This window comes from Balaenoptera ricei, chromosome 2 (assembly GCF_028023285.1).
Source record: "Balaenoptera ricei isolate mBalRic1 chromosome 2, mBalRic1.hap2, whole genome shotgun sequence".
Taxonomy (NCBI): domain Eukaryota; kingdom Metazoa; phylum Chordata; class Mammalia; order Artiodactyla; family Balaenopteridae; genus Balaenoptera; species Balaenoptera ricei.
Genome location: NC_082640.1, coordinates 32,600,577 through 32,626,260, shown reverse-complemented (window position 1 = coordinate 32,626,260; position 25,684 = coordinate 32,600,577). Strand labels below are relative to the sequence as shown.

The 25,684-nt window shown below is 50.9% G+C and overlaps 1 protein-coding gene and 1 pseudogene across 1 annotated transcript; both read left to right on the top strand.

Annotated features, from left to right (window-relative positions):
• Positions 1 to 100: 100 nt before the first annotated feature.
• On the top strand, positions 101 to 20,077 carry CTSH (cathepsin H). The gene is made up of 12 exons (XM_059912304.1): positions 101 to 232; positions 4,336 to 4,367; positions 5,027 to 5,132; positions 6,696 to 6,766; positions 7,346 to 7,450; positions 10,008 to 10,094; positions 10,878 to 10,933; positions 12,722 to 12,803; positions 14,135 to 14,203; positions 16,779 to 16,885; positions 18,685 to 18,810; positions 19,621 to 20,077. Exons 1-12 carry the CDS (start codon positions 142 to 144, stop codon positions 19,694 to 19,696), a joined length of 1,008 nt encoding a protein of 335 aa, XP_059768287.1. The 5' UTR covers positions 101 to 141; the 3' UTR covers positions 19,697 to 20,077.
• A 99-nt stretch (positions 20,078 to 20,176) lies between these two features.
• LOC132360060 (small ribosomal subunit protein uS10-like) lies at positions 20,177 to 23,607 on the top strand (annotated as a pseudogene).
• Positions 23,608 to 25,684: the final 2,077 nt, after the last annotated feature.

Here is a 25,684-nt window from a genome sequence, read left to right as displayed (position 1 = left end):
CCGCCTCCCGCCTCCCCACCCCGTCCGCCGCCCGGCCCCGCCCCTCGCGCCCTCCCGCCCCCACGAGGCGGCTTTTGGCTGCCTGCCCGGGGCCTCTGGAGCCAGTGCGCCAGCCGAGTCGCAGCCGCAGCCACCGCCACGATGTGGGCCGTCCTGCCGCTGCTCTGCGCCGGAGCCTGGCTCCTGGGCCCCACCGCCTGCGGCGCCGCCGACCTGGCAGTGAGCTCCCTAGGTATGGGGACGAGCGCCCCCGGAAAGGGCCCCGGCAGGTCGGAGACTCGGGGGACCTTGTGCGGGTGGGGACTCGGCGCGGGAGCAGCCGGGCAGCGCATTTCCCAGGCCCGAGGCTCAAGGGCTCTGCGGGCCGGTAACCGGGATCCAGGCAGGGTGACCTGTGTGACGGGGAGGGGGGCGGGAGGAGGGGGAGGTTTGGAGGGCGGGCGTCTCGCGTGAGCAGAGGAGCGGGTGGCTAGATGCCCAGGGTCCCCCTTGCTCTGGGCGCTGCAGAGACTAGAACGCCACAGCAGTCTGCGGCCCCTTCTGCCCTCCACCCCCCATCTGGAGACTTAGAGGACGTTGATCTGCCCCTGCCGGAGGCAAGCAGGGACTTTCCAGACTTTCCGAGTACCTTCCAGGGACTCGGCACATAGGGCATCCCCAGAGGTGCCTTGAGAGTCTATCTGTACAATGGGCTGGACGGGCTGTTTGGAGGAGTGACATGCACTTAGAGCAATAGCAGTTTTAGCCCCCTGAAGACTGAGGGTGTTTGTTCCAAGGGCTCAGGGGGGTAAGGTCCAGCCCCAGGGCTCCCCTTTGTGGCCAGGTGGGCTGTGAGTGGCCCAGCTTCATGCTGCTCTTACACCCCTTCTATTGCTGGGGGTCCAGCCACCTCCCCAGGCTGAAGGCTCGCCCCTGCAGCCTCCCTCCTGCCCTGCCACTCCCCACCCTCAGCCTCTGCCCACCGCCCACAGGCTCTGACCTCAGCAGACCACCAGCCCCCTCACCCTGAGGACAAAGAATTGTAGCCAAAGAGCAGCCTGGGGATGGGACAAAGATCACTGGGGCTGAATCTTTTCGACCAGAATCTTGCCTTATTCCTCCCGACCCATTTGTCCAAGGAAGTCCCCCAGTCTTGCAGACCTGGGAGGACGCCCAGCTCCAGCTCAGTCCCAACCTAAGGAAAACCCAGCTGCTCCCAAGCCAGGGCTTTGCTTATCCTGGCTGTGGCCTGCGTGGAGGAGGAGGGCTGGTGCTGGAAGCTGTCTTAACTCCAAAGCAGGGCTTGGCAAACTTTTCCTTATGTAAAGGGCCAGATAGTAAATATTTCAGGCTTTGTGAACCACACAGGCTCTGTAGCAGCTACTTGTGTTGAAAGCAGCCATAGGCAGTGTGCAAATGAATGAGTGGGTTGTATTCCCGGAAACTTTTACTTATAGACACTGAAATTTGAATTCAAATGATTTTAAGGTGCTACAAAATGTCATTTTTTTAAAACCATTTAAAAGTGTGAACACTTTTAGCTCGTGGGCCATACAAAAACAGGCTAATCCCTGTTCTAGATACTCCCACGTGGTCCCCGAGACAGGGCGGTACATAAAGCATGTGTGCTTTCTTCCGAAAGTCACAATGGATTGAAATAGATCTATCTGAGGTTGTGGTGAAGGGTCACCAGAGATCTTTCTCGCCCAAGATCATCTCTGGCTTTTTCTTCTGCTGACCTCCAGCGAATGAGAACTAATACTGGGTTTTCACACCTGCTTGTTGCTTTTGAAACCTCTGGAGGCAAACACTGGTCAGTTGTCCTAAACCATCTGCCTTAAACCCTGGTCCTAAGTTGAGATCTGTCTTCCTCTGAAGCCATCAGCTGTAGCAGGGCCTTAACTAGGATTTGCAATCCTCTGAAACCCCACGCAGGGCATATACTGGGGAAATGTGCATTTCTTCCCCAGGGAAAATGGCTATCACTTGCTTTCTGGAACAGATCTGTGACCCACAAGGGGAGATCCTAAATTCCATAAAACAGAGATCTTCAAACTCTGGGGTGTGGATCAGTGGGGAAACACAAAAAAGTTCCAAGTGATACCGGCACAGACAGGGAATCTATTTCCAAACCCTTTACTTCCAAGAGAAGGGAGGACCTCACCGAAGTATCAGCTGCTGGGGTCCGAGAAATAATGTTGCGTAATAGAGCACCATGTGATTTGGGGCGTAGGAAGGAGTGCAAGGAATTGAATGACATTGCTCTAAAAATTGCCTTCTGTTCCCGGAAGCAATAAGCAATGAACAATCCTGTTTATTTGAGCAGAATTTCTCAGCCCTTTGAAAGGGCTGAGACAAAGACCAGAATTAATGCTAACCCATTCAAGAAAATAGGTAATATTCACCCATGAATATATAAATCCATGGGGAGGGGGGTTGTTAGTAAAGTTTAATTTACCTCATTAAGAGATGCCTTTCCAATACAAGTTTACTTTTTATGTTTAACAAATACTTTTCATAAGGTATATTTGACATGTTTTAATCAGTGTTAATAATGATGGTGATGATGATGACTTAATCCAGAATAAATTTTTATAATAGTTAGGGGTATATGGGTCACAGGAAGTAAAAGTAATTTAAATTTATACTTTCTGTTCTTGTTGTTGCATAAAAGGATGCTAGAGCGACCAAGTGAAAACAGATGCTCCCTTAGGGTAAAATTCTGTGAGATGTGGATGGAGATGGGAGTTCAAGGAGAAAAAGAAACTATCTAAAATATCCAGCTCTTATAGAAGGGTTTGTTCATGTTATTGATGGTGGATATCAAATCATGATGGTATCATGGATCCTTTTGGCCAGCTTTAAAAGAATGATGTAACAGTCTTATTTTTATATGTCATTCTTTACAATAAGCTGGAATACATCCTTTGCAGCTATAAAAATTTGAAGTGCAGTTTTTAGATAATTTAAAAATGTACAAGGGTGGATATAGCAGGGGTCTACAAACGACTGGCGCTGCAGCCTGTTTTTTGTAAATAAAGTTTTATTGAAACCGTCACACCGGGCTTCCCTGGTGGCACAGTGGTTAAGAATCCGCCTGCCAAGGCAGGGGACACAGGTTCGCGCCCTGGTCTGGGAAGATCCCACATGCCACGGAGCACCTAAGCCCGTGTGCCACAACTACTGAGCCTGCGCTCTAGAGCCTGTGAGCCACAACTACTGAGCCCACATGCTGCAACTACTGAAGCCCGCATGCCTAGAGCCCGTGCTCCACAACAAGAGAAGCCACCGCAATGAGAAGCCTGCATGCCGCAATTAAGAGTAGCCCAGCTCGATGCAACTAGAGAAAGCCCGTGCACAGCAATGAAGACCCAATGCAGCCAAAAATAAAATAAATAAAATAAATTTGTAAAAAAAAAAAAAAAAAAAAAAAAAGAAACCGTCACACCCCTTCGTTTTCACACACGAGGGCAGAGTTGAGTAGTTGTAACAGACTGTAGAGACAGCAAAGTCTAAGATATTTACCATCTGTCCCTTTAACAAAATTTTGCCCACACTTGGGATATATAGGGTTTTTTTTAATAGGTTTTTAAATTAACTTCTTCCTGAAATATAGCGCAGAAAAATGCACAAATCATTAAATATGCATTTTAATGAATTTTCATAATCTAAACATACTCGTGAAACCAGCACCCAGATGAAGACATAGAACATCACCAGCACCCCAGAAGCCCCCTCTGTACCCCGACTAAGGATCACCACTATCCTGACTCTTTTTTTTTTTGTAAATTTTTTTTTTATAGCTACTTTATTTATTTATTTATTTATTTTTGGCTGTGTTGGGTCTTTGGTTCGTGCGAGGGCTTTCTCTAGTTGCGGCAAGTGGGGGCCACTCTTCATCGCGTTGCGGGGACCGCTCTTCATCGCGGTGCGCGGGCCTTTTACTATCGCAGCCCCTCCCGTTGCGGGGCACAGGCTCCAGACGCGCAGGCTCAGTAGTTGTGGCTCACGGGCCCAGCTGCTCCGTGGCATGTGGGATCTTCCCAGACCAGGGCTCGAACCCGTGTTCCCTGCATTAGCAGGCAGATTCTCAACCACTGCGCCACCAGGGAAGCCCCTATCCTGACTTTTAATACCATAGGTTAATGGCGTGTAGTTTTTCAAAATTAATTTGGAGTACAAAAGTGGTAAGAGTTTGAGTTCCTCTTCACATTCAGCATTAGATAACACCATTTTTGGTGCTTTAAATTTAGCCCAGTTCCCTAAAATGCAAATCAGTTCTGATGTGCCCTACTTGGCTATAGACGTTACTGTAAGACACCCAGGCCTAATTTTTTTTTTTTTCTTTTTTTGCAGAGATGTTTCACTTTAAGTCATGGATGGTGCAGGTCAGTGTCCAACTTCTTTCTCAAGTTTTTCATTTCACTAAGTTTCCTGTTATCAAACGAAACTGTGCTGGATTTGAGATAATAAAGAGGGGTTTTCCAACCCCATCTCCCTGGGTCTTTCCCAACTGGGAATCGGTCAAGCACTGGGAAAGATTCAGTTAAGTGAATTCCTTCCAAACAGTGGTCCCCAGTGATGAAGTTGGCTAGCAGCCTTTCAAGCCTTGAGATTCATTTCTGTATTTTGTATTCACGTCACATTGTGTGCTTGCTGCAAAATCAGTTGGAAAACACTAGTGTGCGTATTTTTGAAAAATGGTGATTTCTGCCATTAACTTGACCTAGTACCAGTTGCGGCGTCCAGAGGTGACCTGCACTTGGCAGGTCCTTCACCAGGGCCTTTTGATCTCTTGGCTGACTCTCTGGCAGCTGCATGGGCTTCATTCTGACCACAGGTCCCCAGAGGCAGTGGGGGGGTTGCTTTGTAACTTCCCGACTTTCACCACAGAGACCCAGGGCAGCTTTCTGCCTGTGATACAGATTTGGCCTGAGAATCGTGGCAGAAAGAAAACTTCCAATCCTCCTCTTAGAAAACAAAACTGTCTCCCTCTGGTGAGCTGCATCCTGTTTCTGTGACTTATTGCTGATGTGTTTTGTTTCAGCACCGAAAGACATACAGCTCGGAGGAGTACCACCACAGGCTGCAGGCGTTTGTCAGCAACTGGAGGAAGATCAATGCCCACAACGCCGGGAACCACACATTCAAAAGTACCGTGGGGACACCTTTCCTCCGGGCTTCTCGCCCGTGGCAGGAGGGAGCATCTCAGATCTGGAAGGAAATCAATGAGTGGTGCCACTGATTAAAGGGCCCACTAGGGGCTTGGGGTGGACGGAGCAGCAAACCAGGCTCTGAAGCTGGGCTTGGCTGACCTCAGATTCTGGCTCCGCCATTATTCTCTGAGATTCAGGGGGTTGTAGCTTTAGGACAATGCTGGTACCCCTGGATGGTTGTGAAGTTTACAGGGGGTGAACAGAAGCCCTGCCCTGTTCCTGCCATCTGCGGGTCCAGCCCAGATGCTGAGCCCCTGGATTGCTGTCGGGGCAGCCTCTTCAGAGACATGCCCTGGACTCGTGAGCAGCCTCTTAGGACATCTGCCTTCCCTCTGGGTTAGTTTCACTAGAAACACACACACACTGTGTGTATACTGAGGGCTCAGAAATGACGGCAGTGTCAGCTAAGTTGGTAATGTGGGCAAAAGCATGAGGTGGAAGGAAACCTGAGTTTGAATCTCACTTCTGCCCAATATTGACTGTGTGACCCCGCTGTGAAGTTTTACTTGACTGTAAAGTAGAGAGGATAACACTCCCCTCGCGGGTTAGGAAGACTGAAGGAGGTGGCAGGTGGGCGGGCACTTGGCGCAGGTGTGCTGGTTCTGTACCCTGCCGTTCACCAGACTCACTGATGGGGTATCTAAAAATATGGGTGCCCAGGCCCCACCCCAGACCCATTACGTCTGCATCTCCAGGGTGCAGCCCAGACATTTGTACTGTTGAAAAGCTCCTCCATGGGACTTCCCTGGTGGTCCAGTGGGTAAGACTCTGTGCTCCCAATGCAGGGGAACCGGGTTCAATCCCTAGTCAGGGAACTAGATCCCGCATGCATGCCACAGCTAAGAGTCCTCATGCTGCAACTAAAAGATCCCACATGCGGCAGCAAAGATCCCGTGTGCCACAGCTAGGACCTGGCGCAGCCAAAATAAATAAATATTAAAAAAAAAAAAAGAAAAGAAAAAGAGAAGGCAAGCTCCCCAGGGAATTCTGAAGCACAGTGAGGTTGACCTTGGTATATTGAATTACAGTTGACCCTTGAACAATGCAGGGTTAGAGGCACCGACCCTCTGCACAGCTGAGAATCTGAGTATAATTTATAGTCTGCCCTCCATATACACGGTTTCTCTGTATACCCAGTTCCTCTGTCTCCACGGTTCTGCATCCAAGGATCCAACCAACCTGGGATCATGTTGCACTGCAGTATTTACTATTGAAAAACATCTGTGTATAAGTGGATCTGCCCAGTTCAAACCATGCGGTTCAAGGGTCAACTGTAAAATCAACTATTCTTCAATAAAAAATAAATTAAAAAAAAATTATTTGAAAGGGTCACCTGTACATGACATTTAAAAATTTAAAGGAGCCAAGTTGCAGGGGGCTGTAGATCAGACACACGTGAACGTGGGGTTTCATTATTTTTTCTCTTTATTAGTGACTTACTGAGCTCCTCTTTTTTTTGTGTTTCTTTGTTTGTTTATGGTTTTTCCTTCTCTTTTTCAGTGGGACTGAACCAGTTTTCAGACATGAGCTTTGCTGAATTAAAACGCAAGTATCTTTGGTCAGAGCCTCAGGTGGGTGTTACTCATTGTGACCAAATCTGAGTCTTTTCGCTCAAACCTTTGGAATAAGCTCATAGCCGGCTCTGCTTCCAGAGCGGTTCGGCCCCTCCCCAGCTGCAGCTGGGGGCCCCCAGGTTCTTGGGGGATCCAGACATATCAGCCCCCAGCAGTTCGTCAGTCCATGCTCATGGCCTCATGCAGACCCCAAACTTAGAGTTGCTGGAGAAAATACAGTTGCCCCTTAAAACTGAATTTCGGATAAACAACAACTAATATTTTAGCATAAGTATATCCTAAATATTGCACGGGACAGACACTACAGGCTTATTCATCATTTATCTGAAATTCAAATTTAACTGGGTGAACTGTATTTTTATTTGCTAAATCTGCCTGCCCTGTCCTAACTACCCCCAATCTGGGCTCCCAAAAGGACCTGTCATTTAGCATTTGGAACCAATAGGTGGGGGTGGGATGGTTCTGACAGCTACAATCTTTCTTATTCTCTCTTGGTGATTCCACTTGAATTACATACTTTTCCATCGAAAAGGTTTCTCTTCTTCCCCCTGAAAAAAATGTAATTCGTTGTTTCAGAATTGCTCAGCCACCAAAGGTAACTACCTTCGGGGTACTGGTCCCTACCCACCCTCCATGGACTGGCGGAAAAAAGGAAATTTCGTCTCACCAGTGAAAAATCAGGTATGTATGACAATCCCCACCTTTTCCCCCCCCAAACAGCCACATTCTCAGACAGTATGCCAGGAAGAAAAACTCAAAAGAATCCCAAAACACAGAGAGTATAGCCCCAACTCTATTTTTTTTTCTCATCATCTCTCTAGCTGCCTTCCTCTGAAAGGCTGGGAGGTCATTGTTTTTATGGATGGCTCTGGGGGATAAAAGCGTATTTCTTCACTGGGCTAAAGTTTACCCATCCCCCATGTTCCACCCCACTGTCTAAAGTTCCCCATTGGCCATAGGTCTCTTCTACAGTCTCCCAAAACATCACGTTCTCTGTGCCCTTCAGTAACTGCACACCGGGACCCCGTTCCTACTGCCCATACATCTTTTCTTCTCCGTCCTCCATATGCTGCACAAGGCACCAGGGTCCAGCCCCTCCCTGGCTGGCTGCTTCCCACAAGGGAGCTGCAGGTGGTTAGTGAACAGAATGGAACCCAGCATTTCAGACGTGTTCTCAGGAGCGCCCCCTGCAGGGAACAGCGTGCCTGGCAAGGGGAGTGGCGGCGTCTTCCCTGCCCTCACAGAGGTGAGGACTGGGCCGCTGGCTGGAGAGTCCCAGCACATTGCTCTGTCCTGGAGAGTCTGGACCCACCCCCTGCTGTCCCCCGGAAGTGACAGTGCAGTGGCCTTCTTCAGGAAGATGCCGACCTCTCGATCCCAGGAAATACAAGGTGAAGGTTTCCCTCCTGGAAGCACTTTGCTTTCCACTGAAACTCTCCATGAGCAACATTTTCTCCTTTTCCTTAAAGCCACATGGCACAGCTCCAAATCCTCCCAGGCTCACTGGGTTCCCAGAACCTGCCTAGTGATCTAGACGTTTAAACCAGCACCCGGAAGCCAAAACAAGTCTCCCCTCCCAGCAGTCGGAGGGGTAGAATGAAGTCAGCCCTCTGCCCCAAGCCCCAAAGGCAGCTTTTAGACCATCTGAGAATTCCATGACCGTTCAAAGCAACAAGCGTTAAATGTGGAAGTCCGAAACCAGCTCACCCTTTGGGCAGGTGAGAAGGGGAAGTCTGCCAAGAACGTTCCGGGTCCTTGTGTTAACTGACCCTCGGGCAGGACGGAGCCCCGGGGTGGAGGGGCCAGAACAAGGCGATTACCCTCACGGGTGTGTGTGGTCTCTCGCTGTAGCCACCATGCGGTTACAGATAACGGTGACCGGATCTGACATTAGCTCAGCAGCCTTGAGGGTTTCTCCCTTTACAGAGGAGGAAGCGCTGAAGGTACAAGGCAAGCAGATGACAGAGGGCCCTTCCACCCAGGTCTCTGCTCAAGGCCAGTGCTGGCCACTCGGCCCTGTCCTGCCTCCTGCAGTGGTGGCCAAGCCCAGCCTCTGACCAGCCAGAGACGCTCTGACCAGGCCCTCCCTCCCTGCCGAGGGAAGGCTTTGAGAGAAAGAACTGGGGGCAGGGGTAGCGTGAAGGCTCTTTCCAGGGAGACAAGCAGTGAGGACTCAACAAGGACAGTGAGGAAGGGAATCTTAGGAGACGTTTCAGAAGTAAAATATGGAAGACTGAACCAGCAAGGGGCAGAAAAGAGACCAAGATGCGGCTGAGAGAAAAACACAAACAGCAGCTAATATTACGGAGCCCGTGGGGTAACTGCACGACGGGCAGGATCTCATCTACCCCTCTGACAAACAGCCCTGTGAGGCAAGCACGGCTGTTCCCATGTTACAAATGAGGAGACCGAGGGTCAGAGGGGACAGCAGCTCGCCCAGGTCACACAGGGGGTGTGGGGCAGAGCTATGATTTGAACCAGGCTGGCAGGCTCCAGCGCCCGACTCTGAGCCCTCGGGAGGCGCTGGGAGGAAGGTGGCCGGGCAGCGGCAGTGACCGTGGCAGAGGACGGGGAGATGGACGGATGGGGCAGGACACGCAGAGTCTGAGGGGTTTGGGGCGTATACGGGTGGGATCATCTGGGAGACAGGATGTCTGGGCCTGGGTGGAGGTCAGGGCCGAGGCAGGGTTTGGGGAGTTGTCAGTTTAACAGTTAGGACTGTGGGTGAGATTGGAGGTGGAAAGGTGAGAGAGAAGGTTCTACAAACAGGACTCTGGCGAGTCCTTCTGTTGGAAGACAGTGGGAAGAAGAGGAGCCAGCATAAGATTCAGAAGTAGAGGGACTTCCCTGGCGGTTGAGTGGTTAAGACTCTGCGCTTCCACTGCCGGGGCACGGGTTCCATCCCTGGTCAGGGAACTAAGATCCCGAGTGCCAAAAAAAGATTCGGAAGAACAGAAGAGCACAGAATGGGGTCGGGAGGGAGGGCTCTGGCCGTGTAGGCCGGTGGGGATTGGTAGCGAGGGTTGGGAGTGCACGGGCGCTCGTCACCGGTGGCTGCTGCTGCTTCCCCTGTGCAAGCCTCGGCCTCCTCATCTGCAACACAGGGAGAAGGATGCCGGCCTCGCAGGCCTCGTGAGGGTCAGAGTGGACAGTGTGGGCCAGGGCTTTGTCAGCTGAAGTCACGGGAGTCCGAGGGGTCCTGGTCCCTGACCTCCCTCCCCCTCCCCTTGGCCTCTAGGGCAGCTGCGGCAGTTGCTGGACCTTCTCCACCACCGGGGCCCTGGAGTCTGCTGTCGCCATTGCAACTGGGAGGCTGCCCTCTTTGGTGAGCGATCAGCCACGGTGCCGGTGCCGGGGGAGGGACGCGGAGGAGGGGTCACAGCTTCGCTCCAAGGCCTGATTCGGAGGGCCAGGCCTGGGCCGTCAGGCTTCTTTGTGGCTTTAGCTGACAGTGCCATTTCAGTTGGACTTCAGGTGTCCCAGCCTCAGGGACATGCAGCGTGCAGACCTCAGCTGACACTTCAGAAGGAATGAGGCTTGTAGAGGAAATGGCCCAAGGGCTCATCCCTGGGTGGGTCGGGAGAGTTCCTCGGTGTGGCCACCTGGGGCCTTCCGAGAGCAGAGCCTGCCTGGGAGGCAGCCCTGTAGGAGCTGGGCCCCCTCTAAAGCTGGTCACCTTCAGGCAGGGAAGAGCGAGCGGGGACCCCTGAGCCCCCGAGTGAGGGGTGACTGCCCAGCCGCTGCCTCCTGTGTGGGGAAGAGGGGCGGGCAAGGCTGGCGAGGGCCACCAGCAACCGGCTTGAGGGAAGGCCCGTCCCCTCCCCCTCCCATCTGCCACCACGGGACCCCAGGAGCCGCACGTACGTGCACACCTTCAGGGCCCCCCGCGCCCTCTCACCTCCCCGCTTGGCTGCCAGGCCGTCGCTGAGCTTCTCCCCGACAGAGGCCGGCTCCTGGGCTGGCACCTCAGACACACAGAGACAGCCCTTGCCCTCGGGGAGCTTACAATCTGGTGCCCTTGAGCCCGGGCGGGCGGGGCCGCAGGCGTGGGTCGGCTCGGGAGGCGCTGGAGGCGCTCAGCTCACCGGGCTTGCGTTCCTCCCTCCAGGCCGAGCAGCAGCTGGTGGACTGCGCCCAGAACTTCAACAATCACGGCTGCCAAGGGTACGGCCCTGACCGGGGGGGCCCGAAGCCCCTGCTCATTTCCCGGGGTCACTTCTGTCGGGCCTCGTAAGGGCTGGGCACTGCCACAGCCTCTGCCCTCGGTGGGAGCAAAATCGGCCCCGCTTGTGGAGGGGGACGGTCACCTCACACGCCCAAGGTCCCTCAGCTGGAACGGGCAGAGCTGTAATGCAAGCCCAGGCCTGGCTGGTTCCAGGATCCGTCCTCGTTCCCTGGTGTCACCCGGATTTCACCCCACAGCACGTTTGGCCTCACCGGCCACCAAGGCCTCTGGGCGAGTGGCCAAAAGAATTAATAGAATGAGAAGCACGTCATCCTCCAAAACCAAGATCCACACACAGGTGTCTGGCTGGCCTTTCCACAAGTTCTCTAAAGCTCTAGCCACCCCAGCTCGGCGGGCCGCGTGGAGGAGCTTTCCTGTAGATGTGGTGCAGGGTTCAGGCATAAAGGCTGCGTCTCTGCTGGGCCTGCTTTCCTGGCCCTTTTTTTTTTTTTTTAATTTATTTTTTTGGCCATACCACATGGCTTGCGGGATCTTAGTGCCCCGACCAGGGGTCAAACCCGAATCCACAGCAGTGAAAGCACCGAGTCTTAACCACTGGACCACCAGGGAATTCCCCTGGCCCACGGGTTCTTAGGGATTTACCCACGTTTCTCCATGTCTCCAGCCCTCATCTCCTCCTCACGTGCTCTGAGACCTTTCCTCGGGATGAGCGGCTTTCCCAGCACACACGTGTGTAAAGCCAGGCCCTCGTGCTCCCCTAGAGCACGCTCCCAGCCTCGCCTCCCCTCGCCTACCTGCGGCCCATCCCTCTCCCGGGCGAGTCCTGGGCAGGCCGGGTGCTCCACCTGACAGAGCCAACACGAGGGCCTCCACGCTCGGGCTGCGTCTGGGAGTCAGGGGTGAAGTCACGGCCTAGTTGCTGACCCACCATCATATCATGGTTAGCTTCATGGCTTTTTAGTCTCTTTCCTCTTTGCAACTTATAAACACCACCCATCACAAGTCTGAAAGGGCATCCTGGGGCCCCACCATTTTTCCAAGGGACCTGTTTGCTTTGGTTTACTTCATTTTTTTGTTCATTCAGCAAATACGACAGCACTTGCCCTGTATGTAGGCACGAGGGATACAGCAGCTGATGTTCTAGCTGTGCCACAGGTGGGGTGGTGACAGATGCTCCGGACAAAAACCAGAAGGGACAGGAGATTGATGGGGAGTTGTGGCTGGGTAGCTGTCGAGTCTTCTTTACTCCAGGAGGCAACACGAGGTAGAAGAAGATCCACCTTTGGAACCAGATCCTGGCTGTAGCTTTGGGGCCCTGGGCAAGTTGTTCAGCCTTTCTGAGCTTCAAGAAATAACAGCAGCTACCTCCCGGGGTTCTGAGGGGTTGGAAAGTCATGTTTGCAGAGCACCTGCCCAGGCGGGGCCCAGTGGGCACAGTGGTGGCAATGACCAGTCAGCTGGGCAGATCCTGTTGGGTCCTGTTCCTGACAGAGTGAGGGGCCTGGCTTCCAGAGGTCTGTGTCCCACGGAAGCACGTGTGGCTGGACCTTGGACCCTCCTTGATAGCCTCTTCTGAGTCTGCTGAGCTGTATCCTGAGGCCAGGCAAACAGGGTGGCATTGCTAGCCCCTCGGAGACTTCTCTGCCCCTGGGACATGCCCCAACCACGGCCTCCCAGCCCTGCCAGGGCAAACGTCTGGCAAGCTCCAGCCCCTACCTCCATCGGGGCCAGTCCCAGGTGGGCACAGCTGTGTGTGCTTCTTGCAGGGGTCTCCCCAGCCAGGCCTTCGAGTACATCCGGTACAACAAGGGCATCATGGGTGAAGACACCTACCCCTACAAGGGCCAGGTAACTCTGGGCAGCCTGGGCTCCGTCTTCTTGGTCTGCAGTGCTCCCCGTCTCCGTTCTTGTCCCAGCCTTGGAACACATCTCTTCCCCCGCACCCCGCTGGAGGACTCCCCACTTCCACCTGGATTCTCAGAATTGTCTCTTGCAGCTCACTTTTTCCCCCTCCTCTGCTTGCCCAAGCCCCAGCTGTCAGCCAGCCGGGGGCCTCTTAGCGCCCTATGTGTGGCAGCACCATCAGGCTGCCCCACCCTGCCGTGAGTGCACCGGGACGCCGTCTGTTGGCTTCTTCCCTCCCCGTTCGTGTGGACAGCACTCCTGGGCCCACACCCACTTTGTCCAGGGCCTCCCCTGCCATCACCTCAACCCCGCCTGTGCACGGCTGGGCACCTCGACTGTCCCACAAACCCGGGATTCCTCCTGTATCTCCCCTCTCAGCGATGGGAGGACCACCCTTCCCTAAAATGTCTTGGCGGCCGGTGGTCCATTCTTGGGGCGGCCCCCTGACCCAGACCTCACCTCAGTCAGCCTTCTGACCATCCTAGACCTTCTCGCATCTGCTCCTTTGGTCCATCCTGTGTCCCCGCCTGCACTCGGACCTTGGCTTCCCTTCACCCTAGATCACTGTGGGTGCCCTCTCCTTGGGCTCCCTCCACCCAGGGGCTGCCAGAGTGGCCTCTGAGACTCAGCTCTGACCACACTCTGCCTTGTTCAGAACTCTTCAAAGGCCCCTCAGGGCCTGCAAGAGAAACTCCAGACTCTTTTCGAGTCCTGCCCTCCCCCCACCTCACGCAGATCTGTCTTCCCAGTCTTGTCTTTTACTTCACTCTCCCCTTCATAAGCCCTCTGCCTCCACCCACCCACTTGCTGGTTCCTAAACGTCAGGTCCTGCCTTCTTGTCATCCTGACCGTCTCTCCCGCCTCAGAAGGGCTTGATCTTCCCTCCGTGTGTCCTCTGCGCCTGCCTCTTGTGGGTGAAGTTCTTTGGGCTGAGACTGGCCCGCCCTTCCCCTGCCATGCAGGCTCTTACTCGGCTCCATTTCTCGACAAGCTTCCTTGGACTGGGCCAGGCCCCTTCCTCGTGCTCCCAGCAGGTGCCATGCGAGCCCACCTCTGCCAAAGCCAGCACAGGACCATTTCCTCCCACTAGACTGTGAGGTCCTTGAGGACAAGGAGGCCTCTAATTCTCTCATAAGTGACCTCATCACCCAGGCCCTGGGACCTGTAGCTTTTGCTTTATAAATGTTATCAAATTGCATAGGGGAAGCCTGAAGTCTCAGCCTGGGGCCGAGCATCCCTAACCTGTATTCCATGACCTTTGCCACCCTGAACAGGATGGTGACTGCAAGTTCCAGCCCAGTAAGGCCATTGCTTTTGTCAAGGATGTAGCCAACATCACAATGGTGAGTACCGATCCTTCTCTCGGATAGGGAATGTGTTCTGATCAGGAGGCCAGTCTCCACTGCCGTCAGATGGCCAACGGGCACTGCAGGGCAGCGTTTCCGAGCAGCACATCACTTTGATTCAAAAGTTTTGATTATCCTTGAATCTCAGTCACTGTGACGGGGGCAGGGTGGAAGACAGAAGGGAAAGAGCAAGAGACTGGCAGTCGAGTGCTCTGGTTCTGACCTGGGTCTGTACAGCTCTTCCATCTTGTGTTTCAGTTTTCTTGTCTGTAAAATGCAAGCAGTAATCCCCATCCTACCAAAGAGGATGTGAGGATGTGTGTGATATCAGGCATGTGTGTGAGAGATTGAATGTGAATGCACAGAGTGAATGTGCGTCAGTCAGGATAAACCAGCTTATGCTGCAGGAACAGCTGCAAAATCTGGATGGCTTAAAACAATCAGATTTTATGTCTCATTCATGTGACGTGTCCCTTGGTTTAAGCAGGGCTGTTCTCTGTGTCATTGGCTTCACTCCAGGACCCAGGCAGAGGGAAAGAGAGTGGTAAATTATGCACTGGCGCTTAAAGCCAAAACAAGTTACACAGCCACGCCTAACCTCAAGTGGATGGGGAAGTGCAGTACTTCCATACTGCAGTACAGTACAAACCATACTCTGTCCGAGAGGGAGCTGGAATAAGTGTGAACAGCCCTCGTGACTCCACTGTTTGCATGTTTGCAAGCATGGGCGAACATGCATAAAGAGTGAAAGAGTATTTCCACGGGTGTGTGTAGGTGTGACATGTGCTGATGAGAGCAGGAGGCTGAGGGCGTGTGCCCACAAATGTGTGCGTAAATCACAAACGTGGTGTCTGTGTAATGACAGTAGCTACCATTTAATTAAAGCATGGGCCATGCAGTCAGCAACAGTAATGAAACTTATGGAGTGCTGACGGGAGCTATACCAGCCACTTAACATGTATTATCAAGACAACCCTAGGAGATAAATGTCATTATCACCTTCATTTTATAGGTGAAGAAAGGTTCAGAGTGGTTAAGTAACGTGCCCAAGGCCACAAAGCTAGAAGTGGAAGCTGGATTTGAACGGAGACCGTGTCATTCCAAAATCTACACCCTGTAGTTGGGATGTTTCTGACTATGGTAGATTTATCTTCAAACAAGAGCCAGTTTCTCTTAGATACACTCACCAAGGGCTGAACCACTCTGGCCCATTCGTATCCCATTAGGCAGTGAACCAGGAGCTCAAAGGTATCCCTTTTGCCTGGTGCCCAGGAGAGCCTTGCCCATGGCACCTGCAGGGCCCTAAGAGCAGGCCAGCACTGGCGTCCGGCCCTCCTTGGCAGGGCCGAGGGATGCCCACGGGAACGGCCGGCCCCACGACATGCTCCCCCTCTTGGTGAGCAGGCCTCCGTGCCTTCCTGGTCTCATCTGCCCTGACCTGTCTGCGCTCACAAGGCCTTTTCTGAGCACAGGGAAGCAAGCGGCTTGCTTACCAGGCAGCCGTTTGCTCTTTGCAGCTGGGTCACTGCCTGCCCCTCCAGGGAGGTAGGACGGACGAAGGGCTAGTGCCCCAGCCCCTCCAGCCTGACCCTCCCTCAGCAGAGCCCTGGCCTCAGCTCACCCTCATTTCAACTCCCTAAGTCTCCAGCCAGGGGAATGGCCTGTTGTCTTGTCTGGTGGTTAGCTCACGCTAACCCAGTGGGTCCCAGCAGGGATGCTTTAAGAAATCCTGCTGCATGGGACCCACCCTGGAGATGCTGATGTAATCGTCTGGGGCGCGGCCTGGGCACTGGGATTTTGTAAATCTCGCCCCGGTGATTGCAACTGCTGCTCTCGCCCAGTCTCCGCAGCTCTGTTCCAAAGCCGCAGCCTCCAGGAAGCCTCTGACTTCCTCACGCCCACCTTCCCCATTGGACGGGATGCATCCTCCTCGGGCACACACACACATTTCTACCACCGTCTGGGCCTTATCTGCTCATGGACTTCTAACCTCTGAGTTCTACCAAAAAAAGCTCCTTAGACTGGCTTTGTGGGTGCAGGGTGTCCTGAGGGTGGGAGTGGGTGAGTCACACCCATGTCTGCACCCACTGGAGCCCCTGGTCCACGGGAGGGCCTTGGCATGTGGCTGTGAGTGAGTGAGCGAATGAGTCCACGCTGCACCCTGGGCTTGACCCGGAAGGGTGCAGGATTCCCTCGGAGCAGAGCAGGGAGGGGGAGAGAGATGAGCGCACGGTCCAGCCCAGCAAAGCCGAGGGAGGTCACAGGGGAGCCACAGTTTGGGAGGAGGGGCCCATAAGCCAAATAAAAAACCCCAAGGATCCCGGCCATTCAGGTGCAAGAAGGCAGGGGCCCCCATACCAGCCCCCAATACCCAGGGCTTGGCTCTGCTGTAAGGAAGGGCAGCTCCCCCTTGATGGCAGCTTTTTGGTCTAAAACAGACTTCTCTTCCCTCCTCAGTATCATCGCTTTGAGCCTCTGTCCCCTACTTTGGGGCAAAGGGCCATATTTCGCAAGTGGGGTGGGGAGGTGGCAGAGGCCACGTGTGTCCACCTGTCGGTCCCTCTGTCCACAGAACGACGAGGAGGCGATGGTGGAGGCGGTGGCCCTGTACAACCCTGTGAGCTTTGCCTTCGAGGTGATTGATGACTTTCTGATGTACAAAAAGGGCGTCTACTCCAGGTGAGCCGGGGAGGGGCTGGGTGGGCATTTCGCACCTTCCGCCAGTGCATCAGCCTGCAGCCCTGAAGGTCAGGATCCTCGGTCCCCAAGTGGGAGGAGGAGAGGCGGTCACATGGCTGGTCAGGGCTGGGGTCCCGGGCCCCCATTTGAGCCCAGAGCTCACCCTTCCTCAGCAGAAGAGCTGCCTCTCGTGATGAAAACCTGTGTTCAGAAATTTGAAGATGTGAAATAGGAAATAGCTGCTCTCAGACACCAGAATCCCGTGCTGAAGCCTCCACCGCAGGGTTTTTCAGGAAACCCGAGTTCTCTAACACTGGTTTCGTCTCACCCAGGCCTCTTGCCTGTTTTGCAATGTGAGTTCGGCCACTTCCGGTAGCATCTCCTTCATGGCCTTCTTGTCATCTGGCCATTCCTAAGTGCAGGTGTTCTCCAGGGCTTTCTCCTTAGCCCTCTGCCCTCTTTTCACACACTCCTTGAACCCCACGGCCAGCTGTTTGCTGAGAAATTCCAAGTCTCCATCCGCCAGCCTGGTCTCTGCCGGGCGTTAGACCCACAGATCTAAGGGCCTCCCCGCCACATCAAGCTGGATGGCCCGTGGAAACCTCAGATCCTGCATGTTTCCGTCCCTCACCAGACGCTGCCCCATTAACACTGCTCAGAAGCGTGCTCTCTGCTCCCTCCCCGTGTCTCTGCCCACCGTTCCCTCCTTCCTGCTCTGTCCTTGTGCCCTCACCGCTGGTCCATCCTCCACTTGGAGCCAGAGTCAGTCTTCTGGAACACCCTTCTCGCCACACCAACTTCTCCATCCTTCAGCGTCTCCCCACCGTCCCGTGTCTTAGCTCGGCCGGGGGAACCCCCGTGTTCTGGTCCTTCTTTCTCCAAGCTCATCTCCCGTCAAAGCCACCCGCGTCCTCCCTGTTCCACCCCATGCCCCTGCCCCTGCCCCACTGAAGAGCTCGTAGTTTTATGCGAGTCCCCTGCCTCCCCAGGGAAGCCTTGCCCCTGCCCCACCCCGTTCCCACCTGGTTGGATCCCCTCCCTCGGGCTCCTGTCAGCCCCCCAGCTGTCACAGCCCTCAGTCCACTGTACAGAAGTAGCCTCTCTGCCATCCTGCTCCCTGCCGAAGGAGGCATGCTAAATCCAGGAGCAGAGTTTTGCACACTGCTGGTGTCTCGCACCTTGTCCCCGGGCCAACAACTCAGTTACACATCGGCTCAGTGATCACATGACCACTGCAGTTTGTCCTATTGAAATTTTCAGAATGTCCTCATGAGAACTAGTTCACTAGCTAAAATGAGAAACCTGTGTAATTGTCCCAAATACAAGGTAATCTTAAAAGGCAACAAAGCAATGCCATGTGAAACTCCAGCTGGACACTGTTGCCCTCAGAAGGTGCAGCAGGAGGGCTGCTCTCCTTGTTATGAAAGAGGCATCGGAAAGCATCAGGTGTCAGAGCTGGGCCAGCACCGCGCTAAATCTCGCTCCCTTGGGTGAGCAGAACCCAAGGGGCTGAAGAGAATACTGCTCTTGCCCTGTGACTAAACGAGAGTTAATTCACCACCTTAAATGCCTCCCAGTCCCCACTTTGGGAAACGTTGCTCTAATTCACTTGTTGGATGTGATCGAATCACCTTTTTTTTTCTTTGGTCGTGCTGCACAGCAGGCCGGATCTTAGTTCCCCGGCCAAGGATCCAACCCACGTCCCCTGCAGTGGAAGCGCAGAGTCCTAACCACTGGACCGCCAGGGAAGTCCCACATATTTTCCATATTTTCAAGCCTTTTTCATTTTCACTTTCCAGTACTTCCTGTCATAAAACTCCAGATAAAGTAAACCATGCAGTCCTGGCTGTTGGGTACGGAGAAGAAAATGGGATACCCTATTGGATCGTGAAGAACTCTTGGGGTCCCCAGTGGGGAATGAAGGGGTAAGCAGCTTCCAGGTCCCGTGTGCTGGGAGGGGGCATGACTGCTCAGGTCTGGGGGCCCTCGAAGTGTGCAGGGGGTCTCCTCCACCTCAAATGTGGCTTTCAAGAAGGGGCTGCTCACCACAGCCTTTAGCCCAGGCCAGGAAGAGGGGAGCGTGAGGATGTAACCCTCACATCCCGAAGAACCCTCCAGCAGCCCCTCTCCCATCCTGGACCCCCGATTTTGATGACTCTGTGTCCAGAACAGGAGTCCATTTGGCTCAGGAGGTTCTATGACCACCACTAGGAAACAGTTCACAACACAGGGCCCTACAGGGACTAAGCCAGCGTCTGGGAGGGCCTGTGGGTGAGAAATCCAAGCACCAAGTTTACCCGATGGCTGACAGCCCCTCCTGGAATGGGGCTGGAATCAGGTGGCCTGGGTACATACCTTGATGGGACTTTGTCCCTGTCTTTTCTCTCAGACTCCGTGTCCTCATCTGAAAAGGGGGTTTTCATCTGTTACCCGAGGGGTCCCAGTGGTGACTAAATAACTACGTGAGGGCCTAGGCAGGGCTAAGAACGGGGCCCTCAGGAAACTCTGGGACAAGTGAGATATGGACAAAATAAGGAAGAGAGTTCAGGTGGCAGCCAGGTCGAGGGAAGGAGAAGTTACTCACAGGTCAGAGATTTCCTGGTGGTCAGAATAACCCAGTACTGCTGTTTTGTGAGTAAATTCAGAGGGCCTAATCCCTGGAGTCAGACCTTGGTTCCGGAAGGGCCCGTGGAGAGGAAGCCGCCCGCCAGGCCTCAGCCCCTCCCCCTGCGCAGGTACTTCCTCATGGAGCGTGGGAAGAACATGTGCGGCCTGGCAGCCTGCGCCTCCTACCCCATCCCCCTGGTGTGAGCCGGGGCGGCAGCAGCAGCGACTGGTTGGTGGATGGAGGGAGGACCGGGCAGCCTGGGGCCTAAAACCCTGCCCTGGAGGAAGTGAGCGGTGGGAGACCCCCCCACCCAGGGCCCCTCACTTTGTGCCCTCACCCCGGCCCCGAGCCTGGAAACCCAAAGAAAACGACGAGGAAGAATTCCATGGAGCAACAAGCCCACGCCGTCTTCTGACACAGAGGTCACCACCAGCCATGTGCCTTAGGCATGGTTTTTAACTGACTCAGCCCCACATGGACCAAGAATGTTCTTTCTTCCCAGAAGGGCTGCTTCTCCCATTTGGAGGAAGCTCCACGGACAGTCTTTTCTGTGGTCTTTATTGAATAAACCTTCAGTGAGCACCTCCCTGAGTCAGGCTGTGTGCTGGGGCCTGGGCCTGCCTCCGGGCCCTGGCCTCTTAAGAGGGAGGCACCAAGGGGTGGCCGGCTCTCTGGCTGGGAGCATGGTGTGGGTGCTGGCGCCACTGTCTCCCAGAGGTGGGACCCGGGAGGAAGAACAGGTTTCATTTGAGATCTTGACTGTTCGTCCCCGCATGGGGAAGGAGGAGCTAGTGTGCCAGGCCCTGGCAGAGCCAGGATTCAAACCCACGACACTGGCCCGGAAGCCTGTACTTCTCCACGGGGCCTCCCTAGTCCCAGCTTCCTGCTCCTACTCCCCTGCCCCTCCGCCCGGGGCTGCCCCCATCTCTTCCTCCCCTGATGCTCCTGCCACATCCACCATCCTTTCTCTTGAGAACATGGGGTCTCCATCCAGAGGGTGGCCGTGGAGTCTCGGCTGCTTCCCGATGCCTCTGGGCTCCAGGGAGCAGGGTCTGTGGCACGAGTTGGTGCTGTTTGTCCTACAGTTCACAGGTGTACCTAATAAGAAAATCTTTCATGCCGTTTGGGCCTCCTGGAGAGCTAATGGCTTGAGACTTGTTATTTTCATGACAAGCCCTATTTAGAGAATGCAAGTGTCGTTTAAATCTGTTACAAAAGTCTAGTAACGTAAGACACCACAACAGTAAGTCAAGACAAAAACCAATCACCTTAATAAACTTAACAGTAATCGGATGAAATTCAATCTATTTTATTCTAGTTAATCTACTCTAGATTTTTAAAAAACACTAACATGGAATGAAAGCATAATTCCTTAATACAATAAAGATCCCCAAACCCAGGGCAGTGGTATAAAAGGAGTTCCATTAAAGGCAGACATGGAACAAATAGGCCCAAGATCAGTACAGTTGCTTAACATTAATCTGGAAGGTCTGGCTGCTGTGATAAGAAATAAACCACATTAATATGTGCAGACAGTATACTAATGTGGCTAAAAACATTCAAAAGGATATACATTAAAACTCAGAACTAATGAAAAGAGTTCAGAGAGTGGCTGCTTACCAGATACAGATACAAAAAAATCAAAATCCTTCAACAAAACTCAGAAGAAAAATATTTTACACTGTAGCAACAAAACTAGTAGCCAGGAATAACCACACACACGCACACAAAAGTCCTACATGAAGAAAATGATTAAATTACTAAAAACTGTAAAGGAAGACTTGAATAAATTGAGAAGCATACCATATTCTTGAATTTGAAAGATTAACATAAATAAATTGATTCTTGCCCAAAATAAAAATACAGGTTTGGTACATTTCCGTCTAAAATCTCAATATAATTTTTTTATACTTTCTATTTACCTGGGGGAGAAAAAGCCCAAGATGGATAAGGTCTTATAACTGAGTAATGAAAATGGATTATTTCACATATCAAAATGTGTAAAATGTCAACACTTAAAAGAGTGCATCAGTTAAGAGTAGACTTAACACCCAGATTATGAGGATATGAGAATTCTATACATAAGTAGCAGACAGACAAATCAATTTCTACTATTCAATAAAAGGAGCTAGGAAATTGGATAGCTATTTGGAAAAACAGCTTAACCTGAATCTTCACTCAGCATTATATCCTTTTTTTAAGTAAACTTTTAAAATTTTTTAAGTTTTAGATTTACAGAATTATTGTGAAGATAATACAGAGAGCTTCCATATATCCCACACCCAGTTTTCTCTATTATTACTATCTTGCAATAGTATGTAATATTTGTTGAAATTAATGAACCAACATAACCAACGTGTTATTAATAATCATATTTTTATTAAGTCATTCATTTTAGAGAAAGATTCTGGATGAGGTTTCAGAGAAATTCAAATTACCACAGAAAAGCAAATAACCATTTTCAAAATTAACCTCATCTGGGGGATTTCCTAGCTCATTACAGATTATGGGCTTGGACTTGGATGCAGGCTTTCTCTCCACAAGTTCCCAGGATGTCTGCAGCCCTCAAACCCACAAGGTGATCATGGATCTCCTATAAAGGGGGCTTGCAAAGGCCAATTCCCACCCTCTCCTTCACTTACCAAACAACTACTGAGTGTCAGCTGTTTGCAACTCCCCTCCTACACCAGGCTCCTGGGAGAATACAAAGATGCTCCCGGCACCCCCGTGGGCATGACTGTTGTGAAACAGGAAAAACGACCCATGCCTTGGTGCTGTTTGGATTTAAAGAGAGCAGCAGGCAAGGTTCTATCCAACTGGGATGAAAACATTCCAAATGCACTTGAACTCCAAGGATCCAGAAGACAGTCTGGTACAGGGCAGAAGCTGCCTCATTTGTCTCAGTCACCATCTCCTGACCCCGCCATATAGGCCCTGTGCTGAGGTCTAGAGATCTGAGGTTTACGGTACACATCTTTGGCCCTAAGGAGCTCTCATGCTGGGGGAAAAGACAACAAAGTAAAAAATAAAACAACAACAAAATATAAGGTCCAAAGATTAAAAAGAAATATATCACAGGAAAACCACAGATCAATGTTCCTTATCAATATAGATGCAGAAATCCTCAATAAAATGCTGCATGCAAATCAAATCCAGCAACATACAAAGAAGATTACACACTGTGGGTTTATCCCAGGAATAAAAATTTGGTTCCACATAAGAAAATCAATCAATGTAATATACCATATTAACAGAATATGGTATATTAATAAAGGACAAAAACTGCATCTCAATAGACACAGAAGAAGCATTTGGAAAAAAAACCACCACCACCCCTTCATGATAAAATAGTCAACAAACTAGGAATAGAAGGGAACAACTTCAACCTGATAAAGGGCAGCTATGAAAAACCCACAGCATCACTCCTATGCAAGGTTGTATCAGAAGGCCTACCTGGAGCATTTAGGCAAAAAAAGAAATCAAAGCATCCAGAATGGAAAGGAAGAAGTAAAACCATCTCTGTTTGCAGATGACATGATCTTGTATCTAGAAAATCCTGCTCTTTGAGGAAGATGCAGACACAGCCGCAGCCCCAGTGGAGCCCCGGACTGCCCACTTCTGCTCCTAATTCACAGCTGTGCTGTTCCATCTCCCTGAGGAACAGTCTTTCAGGAAGCCATGATGCAGCCACTGCTTTAAAGATCCCGGAAAGACACCCACGGAACCAGAGGTGGCAATTCACCGAATTAGAATTACCCTGACCAGCCACAGTGTAAAGTCTTTGGAGAAGACGTGTGCTGTCTTGATCAGTGGTGCAAAGGCAAAGAATCTCTAAGTGAAAGGACCAGTTCAGATGCCTACCAAGACTCTAAGTATCACTACAAGAAAAATTCCTTGTGGTGAAGTTTCTAAGATATGGGACTGTTTTCAGATGAGGATCCACAAGCAGCTCACTGACTTGCCACAGTCCTTCTGAGATGGTTAAGCTGATTACTTTCACCAGTACTGAGCCAGGAGTCAAGGGTTGAAGTGACCACTGCAGATGCTTAAATCAATTATTTTGAGAAATTATGTTGTTTAAAGAAAGAAGAAAAAAAAATCCTATGGAATTCACATACACAACACACAGAAATTACTGAACAAACAACTTCAGCAATGTTGAAGGATACAAGATGAACACACAAAGCCAACTGCATTTCTATACGCTAGCAATGAACAATCCAATTTACAACAGAATCAACAAGAATAAAAAACTTAGGAAAGAATTTAACAAAAGATGTGTAAGACTTGTACAATGAAAACTATAAAACATTATTGAAAGAAATTAAAAATGATCTAAATAAATTGAAAAACATCCTATGTTCGTGGATTGAAAGACTTAATATTGTTCAGATGGCAATACTCCCAAAACTGATCTACAGATTCAACACAATCCCTATTAAAATCCCACCTGGCTTCTTTGCAGAAATTGACAAGCTAAAATTCACATGGAAATGCTAGAGACCCAGAATAGCCAAAACAATCTTAAAAAGGAAAGGCAAATTTGGAGGTCTCATCCCAATTTTGAAACTTACTACAAAGCTACAATAATAAAGACATTGTCGTACTGACATAAGGATAGGCACAGATCAATGGGACAGAATTGAGAGTCCAGAAAGAGACCTATACATTTGTGGTTAATTTTCAACAAGGGTGCCAAGACAATTCAATGGGGAAAAAATAACCTTTTAACAAATGGTGCTGGGACAACTGGATATCCTCAGGCAAAAGAATGAAGTTATTAGACCCTTACCTAACACCACATATAAAAATGAACTGAAAATGGTTCATAGACCTAAATGTAGGAGCTAAACTATAAAACTCTTAGAAGGGGCAAATCTTCATGATCTTGGATTTGGCAATGGTTTCTTAAATATGATACTAAAAGCACAGGCAACAGAAGGAAAAACAGATAAATTGGACTTTATTAAAAACTTCTGTGCTTCAAAAGACACCATGAAGAAAATGAAAAGACAACCCACAGAACAGGAGACAATATTTGCAAATCAAGTATCTGATAGGGATTGAGTATTAACACTAAAGAACTACGTCTCAACAATAAAAACACAAATAACCCATTTTTAAAATGGTTAAAAGATTTGAATAGACATTTCTCCAAAGAAGATGTACAAATGACAAGTACATGTAAAGACATTCAACATCATTAGTCAATAGGGAAATGCAAATCAAAACCACACTGAGATACCACTTCACAGCCACTAGGATGGCTGTAATCAAAAAGATGGACAATAGTAAGTGTTGGAGGATGTGGAGAAACTGGGGCCCTCATACACTAGTGATGAGAATGTAAAATGTTGCAGTCACTTTGGAATAGTTCGGCGGTTCCTCAAAAGTTAAAAACAGAATTACCATCATGTCCCAGCAATTCCACTCCCAAGAGAATTGAAAATATATGTCCACACAGAAACGTGTACATGAATGTTTATAGCAGCATTATTCATAATTACCAAAGTGTGGAAATAACCACATGTTCATCATCTGACAAAAAGATAATGTGGTGTATTCATACAGTGGAATATTGTTCAGACATTATCAATAAAAAGGAACGAGGTTCTGATACCACGTGTATAAACTTCGCAAACACTATTACATTGTGCAAGTGAAAGAAGCCGGACATGAAAGACCACGTATTGTGTAATTCCATCTACACAAAATGTCCAAAACTGGTAAATCCATAGAAACAGAAGGTAGATTGGTGACTGCCAGTGGCTGAGGAAGGGGAGGATGGAGAGTGACTACTTATGGGTCTAGGCTTTCTTTTGGGGGTCTTAAAAATGTTCTGGAATTAGATTGTGGTGATATTTGCACAACCTGGTGAATATACTGAAATTCATTCAGTTGTATACTTTTAAAGGGTAAGTTTTATGGTATGTAAATTATATCCTTTAAAAAAATCTAGGCATGTGTGTTGTGAGGGATTGGTATGGGATGCTACCCATACTGTTAGGCACTGGCTCTGCCCCCCAGGAAACCAGGGGCTTCACAGATGAGACTTCTGAGCTGAGTTTTGCGGGATGAATGGGCTTAATGAGGAACAATGAAGGTATTCCACGTAAAGGGCAAAAGCATGTTCAAAAGCTCAGGAATGGCAAAGAGCACTGCAGGACAGCTCTGTATAGGAGCCTCTGTGT